The sequence below is a fragment of the Pleurodeles waltl genome, chromosome 11 (genome assembly GCF_031143425.1).
Source record: "Pleurodeles waltl isolate 20211129_DDA chromosome 11, aPleWal1.hap1.20221129, whole genome shotgun sequence".
Taxonomy (NCBI): domain Eukaryota; kingdom Metazoa; phylum Chordata; class Amphibia; order Caudata; family Salamandridae; genus Pleurodeles; species Pleurodeles waltl.
The window spans coordinates 972231396-972255556 of record NC_090450.1 but is presented as its reverse complement, the minus strand read 5'-3'; the positions used below and the strand labels follow the sequence as shown (position 1 = coordinate 972255556).

At 44.1% G+C, this 24161-nt stretch overlaps 1 protein-coding gene across 9 annotated transcripts in view; it reads left to right on the top strand.

Annotated features, from left to right (window-relative positions):
• The window catches only part of YDJC (YdjC chitooligosaccharide deacetylase homolog), a 74937-nt gene extending 51974 nt beyond the window's left edge, over positions 1 to 22963 (top strand). For all 9 annotated transcript variants that reach the window (XM_069215230.1, XM_069215228.1, XM_069215232.1 and 6 more), the window contains exons 3-6: positions 563 to 722; positions 5373 to 5472; positions 17571 to 17748; positions 20966 to 22963. In XM_069215230.1, coding sequence (XP_069071331.1) covers positions 563 to 722; positions 5373 to 5472; positions 17571 to 17748; positions 20966 to 21329 — 802 coding nt within the window. In that variant the 3' untranslated portion in view covers positions 21330 to 22963. The remainder of the gene's footprint in view (positions 1 to 562; positions 723 to 5372; positions 5473 to 17570; positions 17749 to 20965) is intronic.
• Positions 22964 to 24161: the final 1198 nt, after the last annotated feature.

The following is a 24161-nucleotide window of genomic DNA, read 5'->3' as shown; positions in this document are numbered from 1 at the left end:
TTGGGCATCCCTCTTCTCCCTGCTGTGTTTCCTCTGCCCCCCTACTGGGGTGCATTGTGTCCCACTGCTGGGGAGTTAACCCCGCTTGCATACTTTGACATGGGTATCATTGCTGACAGGAGACTGTGCTCTGTGACTTACGCCTGCATCTGCGTTTTCACCTCTGCATGCGCCCTGCTGCATTGCCAGGGCTAAACTAATAAACCAGGCTGTTTTTCCTTTGGACAGATGGACTTGGCTACTGGGTCGCACCAGGCCACACTCGCGGCATACGAAGGGGATTTGTGTTTGCAGTCCATCACAGAGTCCGCTCTTTGAAAGTGGCAGTGGGTTGTTTGATTTTTACATCAATAAGATTTGGTCCCCCAACCCCACAAGCACCTTTGATTGGGGGAGCAGGAGAAGTCCCTCCCAATCCTTGTGATTTAAAGCTTCCATGTTAACCTACGTTTCAGAGCACCTCACATCACTGAAGAGAAGTAGAGTAAGGCACAGTAGCAGAAGAAAACAATTTTTCAATCTGTCTGTTGGTTTTCTTTTTTTTTCTTTTTTTTTAATGCAGACATAATATCCCAATTGGGCTCCATGCAAACCTGTCAGAAGGATCCCCGGTGTGTGAGGCGCTTCGGAAGAGCTTCTCCTTGTTAAACGAAGACGGATTCTTTCATGGCAAAATGGGCATTAGGAAGGCTTTGGCAGACGGTCTTCTCGAGATGTCAGAGGTAAGACGTAAAATATGGAAGTCCTACCTGTGCAAGTTCCGAAACAAAACTATATGGCACTGTCTGGCGGAGAGGGGGAGGTTCCAGGAGCTTCAAGACCTCACCAGTGTTATTCATAAGGTAAAAAGTCTAATAGTATGACATACTCAGCATGCGATAAGAAACAAATCACAGTTCTTGCAAGATTGTCTGTCGGCAACTAAATAAAAGCTTTGAATCTGGCTTCTCTTGCCTGCCTCCTGATGAAGGAATTCAGTCGCAGAAAACTTGAGCATTTCCCAATCCCTTTTTATTTTCAGGAAAGCTCTAAGACCACCTAGTAAAAGAAAGTTTGTTGACCGACACTGTAGTTCTACTCTTGTGTATTTTTTTTCTGCTGTATCACAGATTCACTGCAGTGGTTCTTAACCTGTCGTCCGAGGACCTGCGGGGGTCTGCAATACCTCAGAGGGTCTGTAACTGTTTTGCAAAATTTAAATAATATAAAAATTAATACAGCAGTTTATACACATAAAGTAAAATTGAAACTTTCTCTATGTTTGTGAACTGAACAACATTTTAAATATTGGAGCATTTTTTAGGTGCATACTTCTTTTTATATTTTCTGTGTATTGTTTTGATGTTCAAATCATAGAAATGACTTAGTCCAGGATCACTAGTTTCCAATAATGACTCAGTGCGGGTCCTCTGATATCAGTGTATGTGAACAGAAGTCAGAAAGTTAAGAACCGCTAATGTGATTCCTTCGTGGTCTGGTTCATGTAGCTGGAAGGACGGGTTGCTGCTGAGCATGCCGTGAACCCCACGCCATGAGTTAAATCTTGGCAAGGAAAACTCAGCATTACATTTTTCCGAAGTTGGTAAATTGAGTACCATAAATTCTGTAATAGCATTTACTACATGCTAGGCTTACAGACTGTAGAAGTGCTGTATGACCATCACCTTATATAATAACAAGCTGTTGTTACATGTACAGACCTTTATTACTGAATGTTAGTGCATTATAAGTACTATGTATTTGTCTTTGCTGTAGGGATTCTTCGTTCCTGCCTCATTGGCCATTATTAGAGGTTTCTCAAATTTCTCTTTATTTTTTTCTGCTTTTTAATGAGTGATAAGCCGTTTCAATTTATTTTCCTTACTTTGTAGACTGTGAGACATTATCTATGGCCACCACAATAACATTGCATAACTATTAATGCCAAAGGACCCTGTATCCTTTAACTTTGTAATTAAATCACTTTGTAACATGCTCTTCTGCATTCAGTCTCCAGTGATGGTCCTAAATGTGGGTAGAAAAATAAACCCTTCAATAGGTGCCTTTTCCTTTTAATTAGATTCGGTATCGGAAATTGTGAGGACAAAAGCTGGGGCTTTACAGGTGTCACCTAACATCTGCTTATGAAAGGGCAGGCCTTATTGAAGTTAATTAAGTTCCCGGGCCCACCCCAGCTGGTCTTTCTGCCAGGGGAAGGAAATACCTTCCCACTCCCAGGCCATTGTCTCTGCTTTGGGAGCAGATTTCACGCCTCATTTAAGCCAAGTAGTGGCTGGGCAGTTGCTGGAGAGCTAATTCAAACTGGCCTCCATCAGCTTCAGGCAGGGTAAAGGTAACTTTTAAAAAGTAAAATTACTAATATATTTAATAGAATCAATCTTCACTATTGGAGTTTTATTAAATATAAAAATACACCTTTTGGCTCATCAACCAGGTCTAACTTCTTTCCAGTGTGTCAGTGTTACTTCAGTGTGTCACCCTAAGTGGGACTGTCCCGTACACGCAATGCCACTGGAACCAGATATGGGTCCAGTACACGCACTACCATTGGGACCAATTCATACCTGGCTGATGAGCGCTAGTAAGGGCGTAACAGGTTCTGTATTGCTTGTATTCCGGTTCATAGATGACCTGGCCTGGAAGTGCAGGCTGGACTGTTCCCATCAGAGCTGGGTCAGGATTGATTTGCGTATGGCTGGGCCCAAACTAAGGTGGCAGGGTGTGCAAAATAGGATGGACTGGGATGCGACCCCCAAGTAATTACCAGTGGCTGAGATTAATTCAAGCATTTCATCCATCATTTAAAAAAAAAATGTATTTCTGTTTGTAGCTTTGACGTTCGGGCTTTGTTTTCCTCAGCACGTTATAGATTATTTCTTTACAGTAGGACTCTTCTTTCAAATGATGACTCCTTTGTTCCTCTAAAAAATTGTTTTGGAAGTCGACATAAATTATTATTATTATTATTTTTTTTAAAGGTAGTTTAATACTGTATATCTCAGAAAAGTTCTTTAGACATTTCCAGTTTTGTCTTATCTAGAAAAAGTAATCTATTCCCCCTAAAAATTGAATATCCACTTATAAATTGTCCATCTACAGGTGAAGTTTATTGTGTGTTATGTTAGGTTATCATCTGGGCAAGTCACATGCTCCCTAAACGAGCGGAAAAGTAGCCACTGCCTTCTTCCTAACAAACCTTCCAACTTCTTACATTTGCAAACTGTTCACCTGGTGATCAGTTCATTCTTCCACCAAGCAGAACTACAAAGACGTGTACAGATACTAGAGGGGGTCTGGCTGCATTAAGGAATATGTCTAGACGTACAGCAAAAAATTAGGTAAGGAAAATATGACCTTAAAGGGCTGCAGCATTCATCTGCATTTGAAAATGCCAGTCTGTGCACCCTGAACTGCCTGGTATACACGCTGTCACTTAGTAAATACAGTATAAATAGATAATGCACAGTATTTCATTGATTAATTTTAAATTATTGCAATTTCATACAGCTCGTGCCAGACCCACCAAGGCAGCAGAGTGCTTTACATAAACTGTAAATATTAACACAAAGGTTAGATACGGGGTTTATATATATATATATATATATATATATATATATATATATATATATATATATGAGTGCAAGGTCATAGCCCTTAAAGCCAAGAAGAATCGACCTTTAGTTAACTAAAGTGAGTGCTAGTAGAGGGGGCACAAATGGTAATAATTAAAATCCTTTCAAATAACTTAGGGGGTCATTTTGACCCCGGTGGTAAAAACCGCCTACCGCCACGGTGACGGGCGCCAAAGACCATTGCCGCGGCTACCATCCGTCCACCGCATTATGACCACAGCTGGATTTCTGACTGAAGAATGACAGAAATCCGGCTGTGGCCAAGCCAGCGGATGGCGGTAAGGTGGCGCTGCTTCCAGCAGCAGCGTCATGCCAGTAGACCGCCGCCGACTGTATCATAACACATGATACGGCCTGGCGGTGTTCTGTTGGTGGACGCTGCTGCTTGCAGCAGTGCCCTGTCCCGTCTTCTGCCAGAGGACCCCCTGACAACAGGTAAGTCGGGTGCTCCGACAGGGAGGAGGGTGTTGTGTGTGCATGTGTGCGGGTGTGTGTTGCGTGTGCATGTACAGATGTGTGAGTGCGTGTATGTTGAGTTGTGTGAATGCATGTCTGCGTGTATGTGTGTGAATGGATGTATGCATGCGTGGATGAATGTGGGAATGAGTGTATGCGTGTGTGAATGAAGGTGCATGTATGAATGGGGTCTGGAGAGGAAGGGGGTGGGTGGGAGGGGAATCTGAGGAGGAGGATGGGGGCAGGGAAGACCCCTATCAGTGATAGGGAAGGGGTTCCCTGTCACTGATAGTGCCTACTGCCATGGTTTTTGTGGCGGTAAGGTTACCACAAAAACTATGGCGGTAGGCAGGGTCATAATCCCGCAAGCGGGCAAGTGACGGCCGCCAGGCTCGAGAGTGAAGTCTCCAGCCCGGCGGTCATTACCTCTGTGGCATTCGGTGTGGTACATTGGCGGTTTGGCCAAACCGCCAATGTCTTAATATGGAGAAAAGTACAGCCAGCCTGTTGGCAGTGCTTTCCTCCATATTAAAGCCATCCGCCGGGCTCATAATGACCCCCTTAGTTGTGTAGTCCAGAACATGTATGCTCAGGAGTAGCATCATCCAGCAGTCGCAGAGCTTCCACGTATGCTCAGGAGTAGCATCATCCAGTAGCCGCATAGCATCCACGTATGCTCAGGAGTAGCACCATCCAGTAGTCGCAGAGCATCCGCGTATGCTCAAGAGTAGCACCATCCAGTAGTCGCAGAGCATCCGTGTATGCTCCGGAGTAGCATCGTCCAGTAGTCGCAGAGCAAACGCGTATGCTCAGGAGTAGCACCATCCACTGGCAGCATCCATTGGCGGATTAGTTCTGGACAGGTGTAGAAGTGATGTTGGGAGAGTTGGAGGGCTGGAGTACCAGACATTGGAGGCACTCCTTGAGAAGGATTGAGTGAGTGTATGTTTTAGGTCAGAGTAAGCGCTTTGAAGTGAAGTCACAGGATCCTCTGTGATGACCAGTTTGTGCGACTGATAGTTCACTGCTCCTCCAACACAGGCCAGCTTCCGTAGAACTCCGGCCTCTGTGGGGAGCCAGTGAAGAGATCAGAACTCTGGGACCTGGACACCCGCTGACCTGCAGCATCAAGGGTGGCACTTAGCGTGACTCAGTCACTTGTATTAAGAAGTTGCTACTTGGCTGTGTTACCTATCAAGAGTTTTCCATGGATGCAGATTCTTCCCCAAGGCATTTGCCTGTTGATTACTTACCTGTGTGACTTCTTTCTCCATCTCTTTACAGGTAAAAGAGGAACTCTGTGCCCAGGTTGACCTGTTCCGTCAGCTGACCGGTCATCTGCCTGATCACATGGATGGACACCAGCACATCCATGTCCTCCCAGGTAGGCTAGAGCCATCACTCTGCAGCAGGTATCAATTTGAGGCAGTAGTGTGTCAACCCATGGTTGGTTCATGGCTTTGGTGGTCACATCCATTGCAAAGCCTACTTCGAGGAACCAGGATCTATTGATTTTAAGATGTATTTGAGTGTTACCTGTGGTACCAGATGGCCTTCACCTGACACCAGGCTTCTGTCATCCCTCTGCCAGTTTCTGCTACAGTGAATGCTGGAGCATCAGTCACTGTTTTAGTCATCAGAACATAGTGCTTTATTGTGCATTTGCAAGCTGGAGCACTGTAGCACCGAGGTGGCTCAGCACTTCAGCACGATGGTAATGGGAGGCGGCCAGCTTGTCGCCTTTCATGATGTGGGCTCTGATCCCAGTGGCCCTTCTAATGTTTTGGCTTTCCCTTTTCTTGCAGTGTCTGGGCCTGGCCTGTGCCACCACCATTCTGTGGTTCTCCCACTGCAGGTCAAACACTGATAGTCATTGTCGTCCATGAATAAATAAATGAATGAATGAATGAATGAACAAGTGAGCACACGGGCAGAGTGCTTCGTTTGGACACAGCCGACTAAATTCACTTTTTTTTTTCTTCCAAACATTGCACTACAAGTATGCACATTCGGTAATGTCCACGCCCACTGTGAAGGTTTTACTTGCTATATTGCACTTTTTAAATTGTTTACGAGTCGCTGTCCCTGTTCCAATACCTAGGCCTACATTTAGCACTCCTAGAAAACAAACAAACTATAAAAAACAAAGCTCTTTGGTATTGGTACCTAAAATAGTTTTGCATTCACTTCAACAACTCGCTCTCCCTGGTGGAATTTTGCACAGAGCTTGCTGCAGACCTTGCACACTGCCTGAAGCGTAGGTGGTGTGAGTCCCTGGCACGGCACTCAAAAGGGCCATTTAGGAGGTAATTAATGGTGCAAGATCGGGACACAGAGGCAAACGAGGCACGCTAGAATGAGTCCAGTGTAGGCAGTAGTGTCAAATTAGGGGCGGAGATGGGGGAGATGGGGGTAGAGGGCTGCGGCAGGGACATACCTGCACACAGGAGGACAGATTGAAGAAAGGGGCGTTATATGGTGCAAAGTCTCTCCTACGTAACCCCCAGGGTAATGTGCAGCTGAAATAACATGAATCTAAGGAAACATCCATTGGCAGCCGAGGGCTGGGTGTTTGTACGATTCCGAGTTTTAAATTGAAAGGACACTTGGGTAGTGCACGTTAAGCACGCGTCTAGGCGCTTTGGTAGGCCTGGTGCTCTTTACGGTCTTTAACTTGAGGCATGTTCCTCGAAATAAGTTCACCAGAAAATAGCGCCTCTACGCTCAGCGGTGCCGGTGCTTCCTAATTGTCCCTGATTTCACCTGCCTTCTTGGCGCAGAAGTCGCCTGACGCTCTCCCAGGCCCTTGACTCCCCACTGACGTCACAAGTCATAGACATCAGCTGCGTACATAAACACTGTGTGATCTTGGTTCAAAGTAAAAGACGTTTGGTTTTGATAAATAGACTTTTCTGTGTACCCAGTCCAAACAAAAACAATAACATCATTAATGCAGACACAAGTAGTTTCCTTACTCTCTTCTGCTAAATACACACATTTCTTTCTTTTTTAAATTCATTAACTTGGTACAAAAATCGTACATCATTCACACAGTCTGTTAATGTTCACTAGCACAGAAGCTGGTCCCCAGCATTACAAGTCCCTTTCACCCTAGCTGGTAATAACATTAGCAGTGTGTGGTTATTGTATCATAAAGCTCGCAAGGAAGTGGTCAGCCCTTGTACATTCATGCCACAGAACACACCATTCCATCTTCTAATAGCATCCACCAGATTAGGCTCATGTTCAGGGATGGACGTCCTTGTGCCCTTGTTGGTACCAGTTGCCAGGAGCATCTGCCCCTTGCTCCTTGTATTGCTAACCAAGTTACATGAACAGTTTCTGTGAGACACCTTGAGCAGGTCTCACTACTGCCCTAATGCTAGCTCTCATTGGCTGTTTTGACGATTGAGGGGCCAGTGTTCCTGAAAATACTCCAGAGTTGTGACTTACGCCTGTATCCTCAGTAGTAGTTCATACTTATAGAAACAAGATGAACCTTGTCCACTGTATTGATTTCTTTACGGTTTCTTGTGCCTAACACTGAAGTGAAGGTCCACGCGCCCATTCGTTTGCTCATAAATTTCCTCTTTGAGGTGTTAAGTTCTGCTCCTGCAGTAAATCGAGGCGTGTTTAGCTTGGTCATTGGTTTGCACTTTGAATCGGCAAACAGTGTTTATCACCCTTTGCCTGTTTTAAATCTGATGCGAACAGCAATCCATATTTGCAAAATGTGTTCCTTTTTAATAAGCTGTAGCTCACTACATTAGATTTAAACTGGTCCTGATTTTCGTCCTTTCTGTGTATGTGTTCAGTCTATAGGAATTTTTCAGAATTCACTTATCCCTACATTCAAAAACTATGTAGGTCATCTAAATACAGACATAAAAGTATACATTCTTGGCATAAACTTTTCTTAATTGTTATTTCAGTTGTAAATACAGTAATTGCATAGCTATTTTTTCCCCTGAATGGTTTTGTGAAATTTCACAATTGAGCACAAAAGATCTTTATTGCTGCCACATCTTCATTTACAACATATTGTTGTTTGAGTAAGTTTGTCAAAAGCCGACAAAACAAAAGCACAAACAAAGCTGGACCCTCTCGTCTTTTAGCTTGTTGGACCACACTGCCCAAAGTGACTCCTTGATCCATGGTAGAGAGTCTTTTTCAAAACCCGGTTACTTCGAATTGTGTCCACCTGCTGGTCGCTCACAGTTCAAATTGTGAAGAGTGGTGCCATGCATATAGCTGCCGATTGCTACAGACTGTCTGCCCTTCCCCTGTCAATGGAATAATAAAGTAACAATTTAGTATACTGTTGTGCAAACCACACTTGCGTCAATGTTACTAGTAGTATTTGTTGGTGCTTAATTTCCTGACCTCTGAAGAATGTTGTGATGAGTTGGGGATTCGGGGTTAGGCCTGTTAATTAGTGGTGAGCATCATCTCACTGAGCAATCTTTTAGCTATGTGGTCAGAGGTCCAGCAATACAGAGGCTATTTCCCTGATGTACCATTATTCCTTAGGGGATAACCATGCACCCCTGAAGGTGTAGGACGCCCACTAGGATACAGACCCATTTTACATTATCCTTGGATCTGTCCACGGCTACCGCTTGGAGTCGCTCAACTGAAGCTAAAGATAAAAGGATTGTTACAGAGCACCAATTTGCCTATAGTTTCAAAGGTTTCAATTACTTCGATTTATAGACGGAGACTATAGGCTGTGGAAGGAGAATGGAAAATAGATCTGATTTTGAGACCCACTGAGCATGGGAGGTGGAGTTGTCCTCCCTGGTGTGGTGGACTCCAGACACAATAAATTGTTTAAAAATTAAAGCGAGACACCATGGCTTGTATTGGAGGAGGGATGGGATCAGAGTATATGGGGAGGGTCTCACCCTGAATCTGACAGCTGGAGATGGTGTGCTGCTGCCATAAGTCCCCAAAGGGATGAGTAAGTCTGATCTTGCTCTGAGCTCCAGAACTCCTCCTGAGGCCATTGCTTGTGTCAGTGGAAGGCTGATGAAAAGGTTGTCCTTGCCTTGACAGTATTCTTTAGTGAAGGGGGACATGCATGCCATCTCACCCTACAGTTGGGACTCGCATCAACCTGAGATATAGAGATGCACAGTTGGATGTGTTCTTCGGCTTACGTCAGTGTCCAAGGAGGGAGTGAATGTGTGACTGCTGAAGTTTCCGTGGGCATAGAAGCAAAAAAAGGCATTCAAGACCTGTGATGCATATTTTTTTTCCTAATGTGGTGTCTGTAAAACCATTTATTTATGGGCTATAATGCACAGTATTTAGCCTTTCAGTCCTTCGACATGATTTGTTACGCAGACAAACATGGGTTGAAAGGGGATCGCAGGAAGGTGGAATCAGAAGTAATGCAACAATGTCCAGTAGTGTGGAATCAGGTGGGATATGACAAAGATGTCCAGTGGTATGGAATCAAGTGTGATGTGACGAAGATGTCCATTATTATGAAATGAAATATGATCAAATGTGATGATTCCCAGTAGTATGGAATAAAGTGTGATGTGACGAAGATGCCCATGTGACGAAGATGTCCAGTAATATGGAATCAAATGTGATGTGACAAAGGTGTCTAGTAGTATGGAATCAAGTGTGATGTGACGAAGATGCCCAGTAGTATGGAATCTAGTGTGATGTGATGTGACAAATGTGTCTAGTAGTATGAAATCAAATGTGATGTGACGAAGATGCCCAGTAGTATGGAATCTAGTGTGATGTGATGTGACAAATGTATCTAGTAGTATGAAATCAAATGTTATGTGACGAAGATGCCCATGTGACGAAGATGTCCAGTAGTATGGAATCAAGTGTGATGTGACGAACATGTCCAGTAGTGTGGATGTATAGAATAAAGTTTGATGTGACAGATGCCCATGTGAAGATGTCCAGTAGTATGGAATCCAGTGTGATGTGACGAAGATGTACATTAGTGTGGAATCAAGTGTGATGTGATGATGCCCAGTAGTATGAAATCAAATGTGATGTGACGAAGATTTCCAGTAGTATTGAATCAAGTGTGATGTGACAAAGATGCCCATATGATGAAGATGTCCAGTAGTATGGAATCAAGTGTGATGTGACGAACATGTCCAGTAGTGTGGATGTATAGAATAAAGTTTGATGTGACAGATGCCCATGTGAAGATGTCCAGTAGTATGGAATCCAGTGTGATGTGACGAAGATGTACATTAGTGTGGAATCAAGTGTGATGTGATGATGCCCAGTAGTATGAAATCAAATGTGATGTGACGAAGATTTCCAGTAGTATTGAATCAAGTGTGATGTGACAAAGATGCCCATATGATGAAGATGTCCAGTAGTATGGAATCGAGTGTCATGTAACCAAGATGTCCAGTAGTATGGAATCAAGTGTGATGTGACAAAGATGCCCATATGATGAAGATGTCCAGTAGTATGGAATCGAGTGTCATGTAACCAAGATGTCCAGTAGTATGGAATCCAGTGTGATGTGACGAAGATGTACATTAGTGTGGAATCAAGTGTGATGTGATGATGCCCAGTAGTATGAAATCAAATGTGATGTGACAAAGATGTCCAGTAGTATTGAATCAAGTGTGATGTGACAAAGATGCCCATATGATGAAGATGTCCAGTAGTATGGAATCTAGTGTGATGTGATGTGACAAATGTGTCTAGTAGTATGAAATCAAATGTGATGTGACGAAGATGCCCAGTAGTATGGAATCTAGTGTGATGTGATGTGACAAATGTATCTAGTAGTATGAAATCAAATGTGATGTGACGAAGATGTCCAGTAGTATTGAATCAAGTGTGATGTGACAAAGATGCCCATATGATGAAGATGTCCAGTAGTATGGAATCGAGTGTCCTGTAACCAAGATGTCCAGTAGTATGGAATCAAGTGTGATGTGAACAAGATGTCCAGTAGTTTGGAATCGTGTGTGATCTTGAGAAGGGGGTTTCCTCTTGTCTAACAAAACTGCCATGTTAAGACTGGGAGATGCGGTGGCATTAAATGCAAGTCCTACCCTCTTATGGCAGCTTTTGTAGGACTTGTTTGTCCATGCAAATGTGCTCATGTCTTTCTCAGAGCCTTTACTGGCGCATGCTGCGTCTTTCGTTGCCAGTGGGTCAGGTGGTTCCCTGACCGTGCCAGGCTGCTACGGTAACTCTGCAACAAGTGGCTCTGCCCATTGTAGGCTGCCACGGGTTCAAGTGGCTCGTGACACCATAGGTCTGCTGGGCTGTGGGGTTCCACGGACATAGTAACTGAGTGACATTGTGGCTCTGCCGGGGGATGCACTGACAGAGCATCCACTGACACTCAGCATGTTGATGTGATCTCAGTAGTCACATGGCAGTCTTCATCCTCCAGGGTGCCCTCGCGGCCCTGGGACATTGTGCGAGCCCACGAGGTCCTGTAGCAGGAACACCTGTCACTCTGAAGCGCCTCGACGCTCTGCATGGATCTGCACATTCATGACTTCCAGGCCCAAGTGAAGGACGTTCTGCCGCCATGTACAGGTGGTGCCTGGGCTGTCCCTCTCTGGGCCGCCCTCGACCACCAAGGATTGAAAACAAAGGATTTGATGTAAAATGGAAAACAGAAAAAGATACCCATCTTTTGGCTGAATTAGACAATGTGAAAAAGAAAACCTGTTATCAGCCACGGCTGGCCTGCTCACAAATTGCGTACTTCTAGGCACGAATTTCATTTTACAGAGCCCACATTTGTGTGTGTTAGTTCAGGTTGTGCGTTGTACAAAAATCTCTTATGTTTGTAATATACTATATAGTTCCTCCATCAGTAGAAAGAATTTGGGCTACATATAGGATAAACACAACATTCTTAGTTCAGTAATGGCATTGCCCTGGCGGGGACAGCAGAGCTTAATTTGAGCTGGTGGTTGCCGTGGGGGTGGGGGGCCACAGGCAATGACTTTTGGGCACCTGCAGTTATTTTTCGCCATCAGATGTTTACCGAGAGCAAGACTAGGAAATGGCCCATGTCACTGCACGCTAAGCGGTGTCTCCCTAACTGTGAGGAGTGTGTGTTGGGCATTGTGTGTAGAATGTTAAGTGGTGTTCCAATTCACTGCACGGAATGTGGAACATGAAGGGAGTCGGATTTGGCAGTTATTGCCGGGACGCTGACAGAACAAGTAATAAACTGGTGCGCTCCTACCCGGTGTCGTCTTCCTTTCAGTGTGCATGTACAAGAGGTGTGTGAGCAGTGTGCCTGTGAGTGAAATGTGAGAGGCGTCTGTATGAGAGCAGGGTGGAAAGCATGCTTCTTACCATGCAGTGAGTGGCAGATGTAGTACATTAACGCCAGACCCATTGGCATTGTAAATGTTCTCCATTATAGCTGTTCTAATTCATAATGTTTTGAACAATCCTGCCATCTAGTGTCGCCTTCTAGATTAGCACCAAAAGCACCACCTTCTCTCCTCTGTAATTAATATGCCTTTCTTCTTGCTGTAAGCACGTTTAATGGAGAAGTATTCCAGTTTTTTATGCGAAATATGCAGAATTTTCACAGAATAATTCGAAATGTACTTCACTGGATTTGGGAGCACCTTTTCTCTGCAAAGGAATAGAATATCTTGCTCAAAAATAGTTACGCAATGCCTGCAGGAGGGGGTTGGAGGAGAAAATCTCTAGGTCGAACGGTCTCCATTTTCTACTTGAACCAGTCAACCCCCAGGAAACAAGATGCACAATTTTGGGCCATGCAAAGTAGTGAACATTTCACACATTTGCATGAAATTCAAGAATCGCGTAAGATTAAGCCAGCATGAAAATATTGCATTGGCCTATTTCAAATGCAATCGGAAGACTATTTTTAGTGATGCAAATCACAATAAACCAAGTGGCAGAATACTTTAAAAACATTGGCTCGAAGGGAAGCACGTGTCCCTCTTTCATGGTGGCTGATCGCTGGAATTGGTAGACTCTAGTGCTTGAAACCCCGGGTTTGAGACACTTTTCACATATTTTTTGCAGCACGTCATCTCCTACCAGTCTGCATGGTCCTGCACATAAAAAGCATTTCTTACTAAATATAGACCGAAAAAGTGAAACGGCAGCCCTTCCAGCAACTGATCACCTCCTGGTGTACAATTTATACAAATATTCACTGAAAGCCTCAGTTGTACGTGTTTTATTGTATTTCAGGTGGTTTGTGCATTCAGGGTGTGGGAGGTCTGTGATCACTATCAGACCTCAGGACATACTCAGTCAAGCTGGTTGTTTTGATTCCAACCACATTGTGTCACCTAAAACACCACGAGGGTATTAATGGGATTTGACCTATTACATATCTGCATCACTTTCATCCGCTTGCTTTATGCATGAAACACAAACAAATAAACCCTCTCTCCCCAAACCACCTCTTTTGTTCAGCCTCGATAAAGTACACGGTCGTGTACTGAAGGATTCATTTGTTTCTATCTCCACAGAATCTCTTGGGCTTTACATTTTGTTTCACCACTTCAGTTCCCTTTTTTCCCTTCAACTTTTGGTAAGCTACAGTGTGAACCATGGTAAGAGTCTGCCCAAGTCGGCTCAGTTTCCCTTGCCAAATGAGTTGTATGTCTCAGAAGAAGTATTAATTCTTCTTGTTGGCCTGGGATTCAAAGGGCTTAATCCTTCCACTCCCCGCCGTATGTAGATGTTACAGCTCTGCAAGTGGTGGACTGGTGACTGATTGCTAACGGAAGGAGACTGCAGTGGGACCCAATGGACTTCGTGCAATGGCAGTGGCTATTGAATAAAGGTAAATAACACACACAATGTCCCTTTGCCATATGTGTCTCCCTGCACTACACAACACATACACACCATCATCCATTACAATTCCAACACAAACTGTACATGCAGAAAACACACATTGACATACATCCATGATGCAGTACACACACCATTGACACTGCACCCACACACAACACATCCACAACAACCACCCAACACAACGACACACTCAGCTAAACAGCCAACCTAGCACACAAGCACAACTACACACATCACAACGACGTCTGCCACACAACAAAAATACTTTCTTGAATGTGTCATATGGCAACACAGCATACACATCGGTCTCACGCCAGTGACACACATACAGACACAACCGCATCACCCACTCCGGCTCTCGCCACCTCATCCAGCCAATCCACACACACACATGTACTGACTCACACACACAACAGATAGCACAAACCTACCTGTACAGGTCCCCTTGCAATGAACACACATGGACACCGTTGTCAAGTGTGATTCTACTGTCATTGTGATGCCAGCATTCATTTGGCAGTAATGACCCCACAATGACGTGTGTATGTGTGCGATATGTGTTGTGTACCAGTGTGGAGAATAAAGGTGAGTTTGGTTGGCGGTAAGGGACATCCAACTCTGCCCGGCGGGAAGGGTAGCTGGGGTCCTGCCGGCAGCCACTATTCCCTCTCCTGCCATCAAGTGGGCAGTGTTTCTTGGCAGAGACCGTGGTTCGAATGCAGGCTTCCATCTATGGGACTGCCAACCTCTAAATACGGCGGGCGGACAGTGACAGCAGCCGACGGGTTGTCAGTCAAACTCGACAGCAGGATTGTTACCTCCAACATCTAAATCCTGCCCTTAATCTTTTTAATTTGTGACAACCACTTTGTTGGAGCTCCTGCCTGTAGCGCTCCTTCTCTGGTACTGAAATTCAAGTTAAGAGTCGCTGGATTTCCTAACCACATTTCTACTGATTGTGAACACTGTTCGCTGAGACTGAAGTGCACACACATTGTGAGTAAACTCACTTGTATTGGGAAAAGCCATTCATATTTGTTGACTTATTTTTCCTAACCAACCCAAAGTATGGTTGTACAGGAAACCCGGGCAAGCTATAACTGCTCAAACAGAAGCTGAAAGTAGCAGTGTTGTTACTAAATCATCCTGGGTCCAGTGCTCCAGAGATGGATGTCCCCTACAGTTTATTATGAAACAGCTCAACTTAAAGACCAAGTACTGGATTAGAGCCAACCTGAACACTTTCCTAGAAACCAGAATAGTTTTGAATGGGTTAATACAAGCGGTGAAGAAGTCATTCCGTCTAAAGACTGCCTGTCTGGATCAACCAGCACTAAATCTGAGGTTTCTGCCAACAATTCCAGACGAAAAAAGTGCCACAAAGCGAGTATAACAGGACATAATGTCCAACATTGTGGTGGAGAAGGCAGGAGTGGGATGTAGAGCTGCAGGAAGAACTGATCAGAGAAGCAGAAAGTTAAGGACCACACACTGAGCTCAATGTCCTCATGGTATAAGGGAAAAGTCCTACCAAACCTTTCGGTGCGGGATTCCCATCCATTTAGTGTGTATGATTGTGTTGTGTGATTGTAGAGGTTTATTGGAAGCGTAGTTTACTATGGGTTTGTGTTGGACAGCGTAAAAGTAAACATGAGTTCCAACCTGCTAAAACGCTTTGTAGTGTGTTTATCAATGGGTGGGCTCAGCTCTGCTCATTTTTGTTGAATTGCATGGTCAGTTGTCCAGTGACCTACCTTCGCAGAACGTGTTCTCGATGAGCATCGCTTGCCGAATAATTGCACTTGAGGCTGTGGTATGTTTAAACTAACTTTCTAACTGGCTCTGAGTTGTTAGTTTGTGTCATGGGGGAAAAATGCTGTGGAGTATTTTGTCATTATAGTGCGAGGAGTGAAGTTGAATGTGCACTTTTGTTTCAGGGCGAAGTGTATTCATTACTTCATACACACACGCTGTTGAGGTGGCATCATTAACCAATGACTAGGCTGGCACCTTGTTTTGCACATGGTGTTGCTAGGGGTTGGGTCTAAAATATATTGGAAGTTTAGCTGTTGGGGTCACAACGATTAGCCAGCCAGCTAGCATGGAGTTGTCGTGCTTGTGACAGTTCCATGGTTTGTCTGGCGCGTGCTTCTGTAGAGCCAATATAGGTTCTGGGTATACGCATGGGCTGGAGTGAATGTGGACTGCAATACTGAGGACTTAAATATAATACGTCAAAGGATTGTCTCCCAAATATCATTTACAGAAATATCGCCCCATCATTCCTGTTAATAATAGAATATCCGCACAGAACTGAGCGAAGTGTATTAAGCTACAACTATGCCACCATATTAATACTGGTAAATATTTTTGTTAGGGATATGCTGATATGCAGCCTTCTGAAGTACCTCATTAGAATAGTGCATGTCCTGGGGGGGTGGGGTGAGGGAGGATGGGCGACTTTGCTTATGGGGGAGTAGGGCTTCTCTTCCTCCCGGACCTGTCAGCAGCATCCTGTCTATCAGGTTGTCACCACTTCTGAGGTAACTCTACATTTTTAGAATCCAGGGAATGGTGCATAACAACATCATTTTTAGGTTCATCGGTCCAAGGTGGTAGCACTGCATTTCAGGTTTTAGATGGAGGCCTTACGTGTACAGTGTTATTCAGCATTGCACCCCTTATTTTTCAGTACGCATCTGACGTATGTGGTATTTTAGTACTCCAGAACGCAGCGGAGCGCTGTACATGGTCAGAAGCAAGCATAAAATCAATGTGTAATAGAGGAAGCTGGGTTGTGGATGGTTAGTGCATCGTGATGTAGTGTTCTTTAAAGAGATGAGTCTTGAACACTTTCCTAAACTGGAGCCGCTCTGGGCAGTTCTGATGGGTGAGGGGATGTTGTTCCAGATCCTGGGTGCATAGATGGAAATGGCCTGCTGCTGATTTCTATATCAGCTGTTTGCTAGACAGTGAGTCTTCGATTGGGCACAACAGCCTGAAACTTAATCTTTACAAAAAAGCGAGAGTGGGATTCCAGTCTCTCTCTGCACCTCTCTCTTTGGAGTACACCTCAGCTCAGCCCTGTCCTTTCTAACAGTCCCCGAAGACACTTCAGACCTTGTCCACAGGCCGCTCCACCTTACCAAGACCGAGGATGGGCGGGTGATCGATTTACTTCCATACGGTTAGAATAAGGAATTTTTGCCACCTCATCTTGGTAAAATGTACAAAGGTTTGTTTCCTAAAGCATGAAATACGTGGAAATTGTCCACTCCACTGGGGGAAAGGTCTTAATGCTTTCTCAGGCAAAACCACATCATTCCAAACTGTAAAAACTTAGCTTATAAGCCTTGGAAATTTTGGATGGTGATAGTGATCTGTCCAAGAAATCACCAACATAACATAGAACCACAATAAATGTGTAGTGTCCAATAGTCCAGAGACTGCATAGTTAGAGCCTTTCGGCACTTTACAAATGCCTCCTGTTTCAGAATATTTCCCCATATTTAGCATAATATTTTCTTTGTCCCTTTACTTACCCAGTCAGTTAATTTAAAACTATTTTCACTTTGTTGTGCTTGTGGGTAAGCAGTTTTTGACATTTACTTTTTTTTTCTGCAGTGTTCAAATTGTTGACCCAACCTCTTCCTTTGTCGCTTGCAGACATTCGCCACGTGTTTGCCAGTGTGCTGGAGAAGTATGGCATCCGCTACACCCGCGTCCCCGTGGAGCAGGGTCTGCATGGCTGCGGTTGGATACCGGCCTCCCTGATGGAGTTCTATCTGGGCGTAGAGAACGATTCCCTGAACTCAGCGGAGGTCTTCAGGAGTCACGGAATAAGGTGAGAGTGATCGAAAATAATAAGCCATTAAACTCATACAGAATATTGTATTGGCTTCTTATGGTAGCCCCTGGGCATCTCATAGTGATGGAAGACTTACCCTTCACCACTTCTGATCATTCCATTCCTTAAGAAGTTGTATGGATGTCTAGGTATTTTGAAGCAATCCCAAGTTACAGCTCCATCTCCTTTAGCCGGAAGTCCCTTTGGAGTCCTGCATGGGTTCCGCGACATAAAGGAAGGCCTTACAATGTTAAGTGGAGAGAAGAGACCTTCAGTTTGAGACAGAACTGAAAGGTGGCCCATAACATTGATGGCCTCAGGAAATAAGCCATTGATGTCAGGATGAATCCTGATGCTGATTCCTAGCTGTTAATTGGCAAGATGTGCCGCAGGAAGGTAAAAGGCAAGGAAGGAAGGCGTTGGAAGCCATATTGTGGACAGGCAGCAAGAAGTAGATAACCGTAATGCAGTGAGTACCTTCATTACTATCCACTCTTATCTAGACTCTTTGCATAGGACTTATCTTATGATCACTGTTAACTGGGCCTCCCTGTTTTGCTTTTTTGATGCTGTTGAATGCTTAGCAGGATATGCGGTTTTATTCTCTCAGCAGCTCTCATCTGAGGCGAAGTCGACCTGAATTCTTTGGAAACTTCAGGAGGGTATGTGGGAAAGCAACAGAACCCTGAAATTTCACTTGTTTGATAAACTGACCTCGCTTATAAATTCAATACATAAAAGATCTACATTTTAACTAGCTCTTAATACCTATGGCAATTATATGACCCTAAGATGCAAGACTCGCAAAGAGATTATTGTTGAAACAGTGCACAAATTGTTGCTTTAAAAAAAATTGTCCACACCGTTTCTTGAATGTAAAATATTCAGTTGTTTAATACATTTTAAGCAGGCAAATGAACATATGTCATAATCTCTGCTGGCCCCCACACCTCAAAGCTTCGTTTTTCGTCTGTCTTCTACTTCCTTGTGTGCGCCACCTTGATAATGGAAGCGCCCCCCGTTTCTGATAAGTGCAGGACCTATCACCTTAATACAATTACTCCCACATGAATATTGATCAAACTACATGTTTTTCTGCATGGAGTTTGCTCTTCTTTCACTTTCCTCTCAAGGTTCATTCAGCTTACTGCTACAGTTAAGTTAATAAGCGTTCCCCTTTGGGGCAGCTCTCCTGATTGTGTTTGTACACACCCCAGCTCGCATAGGGCTGTAGGATTGCCCGCATTTATTATTATGAGATTGGGTCATGCATACCACCCATTACGTTTTTGTATTTTTCAGTAAAAAATATAGCAGCTCCCTTTTCCTGACTTACAGGCAGCTCACTTAATTTCAAATGGCAGTTGCCAATGTTGGTCTGCAAAGGATTAGTTTTCTGGTGCAATCCCAGGGTTGTTGGGAATTTCTTATGTACAATTTTTAATCCGTCAAACCCAAAGAGCACCCTCTCCTACCTTGACACAATTCCTGTGCATTCTGCCTTTTGTCAAGACATGTAGAAATGTTCCTTGTGATGCTCAAACTTTTCGGATGTTAGTATCAGGTTTGTCGCTTTCCCTTACCTAGATTTTGGGACCTTGGGACAGAATGGTCAGTCAAGTCTGATAAGATGATTACAGTACTTTGATGCAGTGTCTCTGCCTCAGCCGATTACAGAATATGCTTGAAGTGCTTTGCGATTTACAGGGTCCTAGAGCTAAATCCCCATGCAAGGGGGATAAGGAAGGAAGATTGGGCCTCGCACTCTCCAAGGTCTCCGGCTTCAGTGCTGATGTTACCTAGATCTGGGACTGATGCATCTGAAAGCCGAAAAACCCAAACTTATCACTCTGGCATCTTAATCGCACCACTTGGCTAAAGACAGTGGTGCTTCCTTAACGCCCCATTGCTCGATGTACTACTCCATTGGGAACAGTGGATCCCACAAACAGGCTCTTAATGAATCTCAGTGTCATCTTTGGGTGATTCATTTTTGAGGCTGGAGTTTAAGCCTGCTCCATTCTAAACTATTCCTTCCTGCAAATTGTTTTCTCCTGCTCAAGGATTCTGTTGAGTTTGGTTTCACACCTCCTTCACTCAATCCTTTAGATTTTCTTGACAAATTTGCCTGACAATGAGACATGTAGAGGATGACAATACCTTAAACAATGGTGGCTGCCTTCTTTCCGCCTGTTGCAAAATGGGATAATCCTGCTACTCCAGCAACATATGAAGAGAACACTGTCTCCGGTTTCTGATCCACAGATAGATGTGCCAAATACTGATTTGGTACTGCTCTCAACCCTCTGGAGCCTTTTTCAAATGTTCTGTCACAACAATTCATGCCTATGCAGACAGTGCAGTCTGATGGTAAATTGGTACCAACCCCTCTCTCTGGTCAACGGGCATCTACAAAGGCTGGTATTGACATAGACATCTGTACAGTATGCGGTTAGCCTCTCCAAATAACTTTTCTAATTTATCACTGCGTCCATTGGATTTGCTACCTGCTATGCCTGGTGCTTCCGGTCTTTTTTTGAGACTTGATCTCAAACCTCAAACAAATCTAAACTAATTTTGTCCATGGAACAAACAACTGTGGAGTAGTCTGAGGGACCTTACTACAACCTCATTCAGAATATGTGGTCTTAAAGACCTTAAATTCCAAGGTAAATGATGCTCCCTGTTTAATAAAAGGAAACCTCCCAGCTGTGAGCAAAGGCAAAGGACCGGCTCCTTCTCCCTCAGATCTGGGCAAGGCAGTGAAGGCTTATGGAAACCAGAGGAAGAAAGATGCTCAAGCATCTTTTCTTCAAATCAGCTACACCATGGTCCTGTCGTTTTACAGTATTGGTGTAACATCGAAAGATTCCCAAAAATTCTGCCTCTGAAGACTCCTGGGGAGATCCTGTTCTGCACCTCAGAGGCCAAAGAAGCTGAATGGTTACTCATTCACTGAATTCCTTGAGACAGGCTTCCCTCAGCTCTATCCAGGGTGTGCACCTAAGGGGGAATGTATTTAGGTGGAGATGGGTGTTGTGTTTATACGCATTTGCAGGTAGCTGGCTACCGATTTTTGTAAGTATTTTAATAGTAATACTTTATAGAACCTCTGCTTAAGTCTTTTTCCTTTATCTCTATGTTGTACCTGTTTGTTGACTTTTTTGGCATTGGCTTGTTTGCTGTTCCTCATGTTTCTCGCCTTCTGTTACAGGTGGCCTGATATCTACATTGGTCTGAGTACGATGGGCAGAAATATGTCAGTCAGCCACATACAGCGCGCCATTGATTCTTCTATTGCTGCACTTTCGACCACTGGAAAAGCCGGGATCGGTGACACAGAGGCTTCTAGGAACTCATTCCCTAGTCACAACCAGAAAGACAAGGCCATAACCATTGAACTTATGGTACATCCAGGCTACCCCAGTGTTCCCCCGGATGGAGGCTGCGGTGATGGACCTGACGACTTCTCTCAGTCCTGGGAACGCCAGCATGAACTACAGATCCTGATGGACCCACAGCTGCAAAGCTACTACAAGAAGAACGGTGTACAGTTGTGCGCCTTTAAGGATCTGTAGTATGTGATGAGCACGTTGGTGCACCAGGGTCTGACCGCTAGAGCCGACCAACTGCTGTGGTCATAAAGACCTGTTTTTGGAACAGAGAGCAACCAGTAATGCATTCACCAAAGCTTGTTTTTAAAATACTTTTAAAGGAAATTCTTACCCAGCGGAATGGAATGGAAAATGGAATCTTTTGGGATGAAGAGGGTTTCGGGGGGGTCCCAATAGCAATAATAATGACCTGTGGCTGATGAGGTCTTATTTTGGGAAGTGTTTTTAAGAACTATCTTTCATAGGATTAAGTACAATCGGCATATAGTGAAATTACAACATAGGACCTTACGCAGCCTGGCTGCGAATCGACAAATCATGTGCGAGACAGGAGGCGGGAGATAGATTCAGAATTGTGTGCTCATTGTCGTGGCTTGGGACATGGTTCGCATCATGGATTGGAGTAACCGGGCGGGTGCTTTCTGCCAAGTATCGGGATGTAAATTGTTGACATTAGCTGGGTTGTCCGCCCGCATCGGAGCGAGGCCTTATGAAGGATCTGGGCATCCAGAATGAATGCAGGGTTTATCTGAGCTTAATGTCATACATTGACTCAGTACTGAAAAGCAGTGATCTTACAGACATTGTCGGGGTTAGGAGTTCGAGTGGAAGGGGAGTACTACTGCATTTTTGACTTCCCGAAATAGGGGTGCAGACAGACTGGCCTTAAAATTCAGCCACATTAGCACCCCAACAATAATCAACTGTATACAAATTGGTTTTTTACTTCCTGAGAAGATGCAATAATTCCAGTAGCTTTTTTAGGAAGTAGAAACAGAAAAGCGGAGTACATCAGGACAAAAAACAGAATTGCAACCAATTATGTATTTTTTCAAAAACAAGAGAAAAAACAATTTCTATGAAACAAAAAAAGACCTCTTAATGACACTGAAACCACATTACAAAGATGTGCTCAAAGTGTAATTTTTGTGTGCTGTTCAATGTCCATTGAGACAGTCGTATGCTCATCCTTCCCAATGGCTCCTTTGTGTCCCATACCTCATTCTTCCATCAGAGACGGCGCTTTACATTAAACCTGCTCTGTTTTTCACTCGCACCATTAAGAGGCAGCGTGGAGCTGATGTGACTGCCTCTTCGGCTACCGCTGTGCAGCCTTTGTGTTTTTTTAATCCCCATTGTGCATTAATTCATATCATTGTACACAATTTAACAAATGTAGACTGCAGGTAATACAAAAAGAAACCGATGAGACATAAGATCATCACTTCTCATATACGTGTATAGGGTTATTGGTAAAGTATTTTTAAGCTTGTTCAATTTATTTGGATGCATTTGGACGTCGTAGTAATGTTTCTGGTGTATAATTTCTTATGCATGTACTGCCTTCTATTTTGTCATCACACCTCACTCTTTACATTTCTGTAGGTTTCCACTGGGGCCTTCAAGCCCTTAGACCTGGACTTCAGAGAGCAGGAATCCTTCCCCTTTGCATAGACCGAACTGCCTGCTTTTATGCGATTAACTTAACATCTGAAGAGTCACTAATGTATTTCATATTTCATTTCTTCTGTAAAAGTCTTATAAGGCACATATCCTAATAAATGCACGCTGGGCTGGAACACCAGCACTCAACCCTATATTTAGAGGTTGGCTTTACTCCTGAAGCCTTGGGCCTTTTTGTTGATGTTTTGTTCTAGAGTTACAGTCTCAGTGTGGTGTCTCTACTGCGACTTTGATAGTCGACTTCACGAAATGGTTCTGTGCTTTCCATCGCTGAGCGGAGTCTGATTCAGTTTGTGGTGATGTGCTGTCCTTGAGTGAGTGGGAATGTATGGGTGTTAGCTGACTGTGTGCACTTAAGAAGCTGTGGGTGGAACCTATGTTCTTTGGCAGTGGTGAACGAACACTGTTCCAAAACCCAAAGAAACATCATTGGTCGTCCGAATGCCCATTGCCTGGCATACATATGTGGGTGGACGGCAGCTGATAGTGGCAAGTGCTGTTGGACACTTGAATAGTTGTGTGTTTGGGAAATATATGGTATGTGTTCGTATTTCTCTGTTCAGGGTACTATGTGGCTTGTCTTGGTGAACAGTCTTTTCTTAGACTGCTGATGTACAACCATATGTCCTCACTGCTCTTTGAAGGATGTGCAGTTTTCTATCTGACGTCCTATCTGGTATTGTGCAAGTCACGTCTGATGCATGCTTTTGTGAGCAAATTCAACCGGAACTTTGTATGTTTGCACTGTTAGATTTGTGTGTAGTGTTCTGTCTGATGTTTCCTTTTGGCAGCAGTGCAGACAGTACAGAGCTTCAACTGCTAATGAAATGAGTTTATCATCGACTTACAACAATAATTAGAAGAGGGACGAGATGTTACCAAACCCCGAGAAGAAAGGGCTCGTGGGCGAGGTCCTGTATGATGAGGTTCTTTCTTAACCATGTGTTATAATTATGGCTTCCTGTGGTTCATTCTTGTTCACCTGGTGGTCCCCATGGTACTGTCCAATTGCCTGTTTAAAATGTTGGATCCTCTGAAGCGGTTATTGCTCTGAGGAGAGCTTGAAGACAGGATAATAAACGTACTCTTACCTTCTACCTCTGTTTGGTGCATACTTTTATCACCTGCAACAAGAAGAAGCTGTGTAGGGGGCATCACCTATCTTCACCCGTTGCTTTTGCTCTCAAGTGTTCAAGTTGGAGCATCAACACTCTTGTGCAAACCCTTGCAGACTTTTTGCAGCAATCAGAATTTCCTTCCTGTCATCAGCGTATATGTTTACTTTGTAGGGAGCTACGACGGGGCCGCGGCATGAGAAGCTGTTTTTCCACC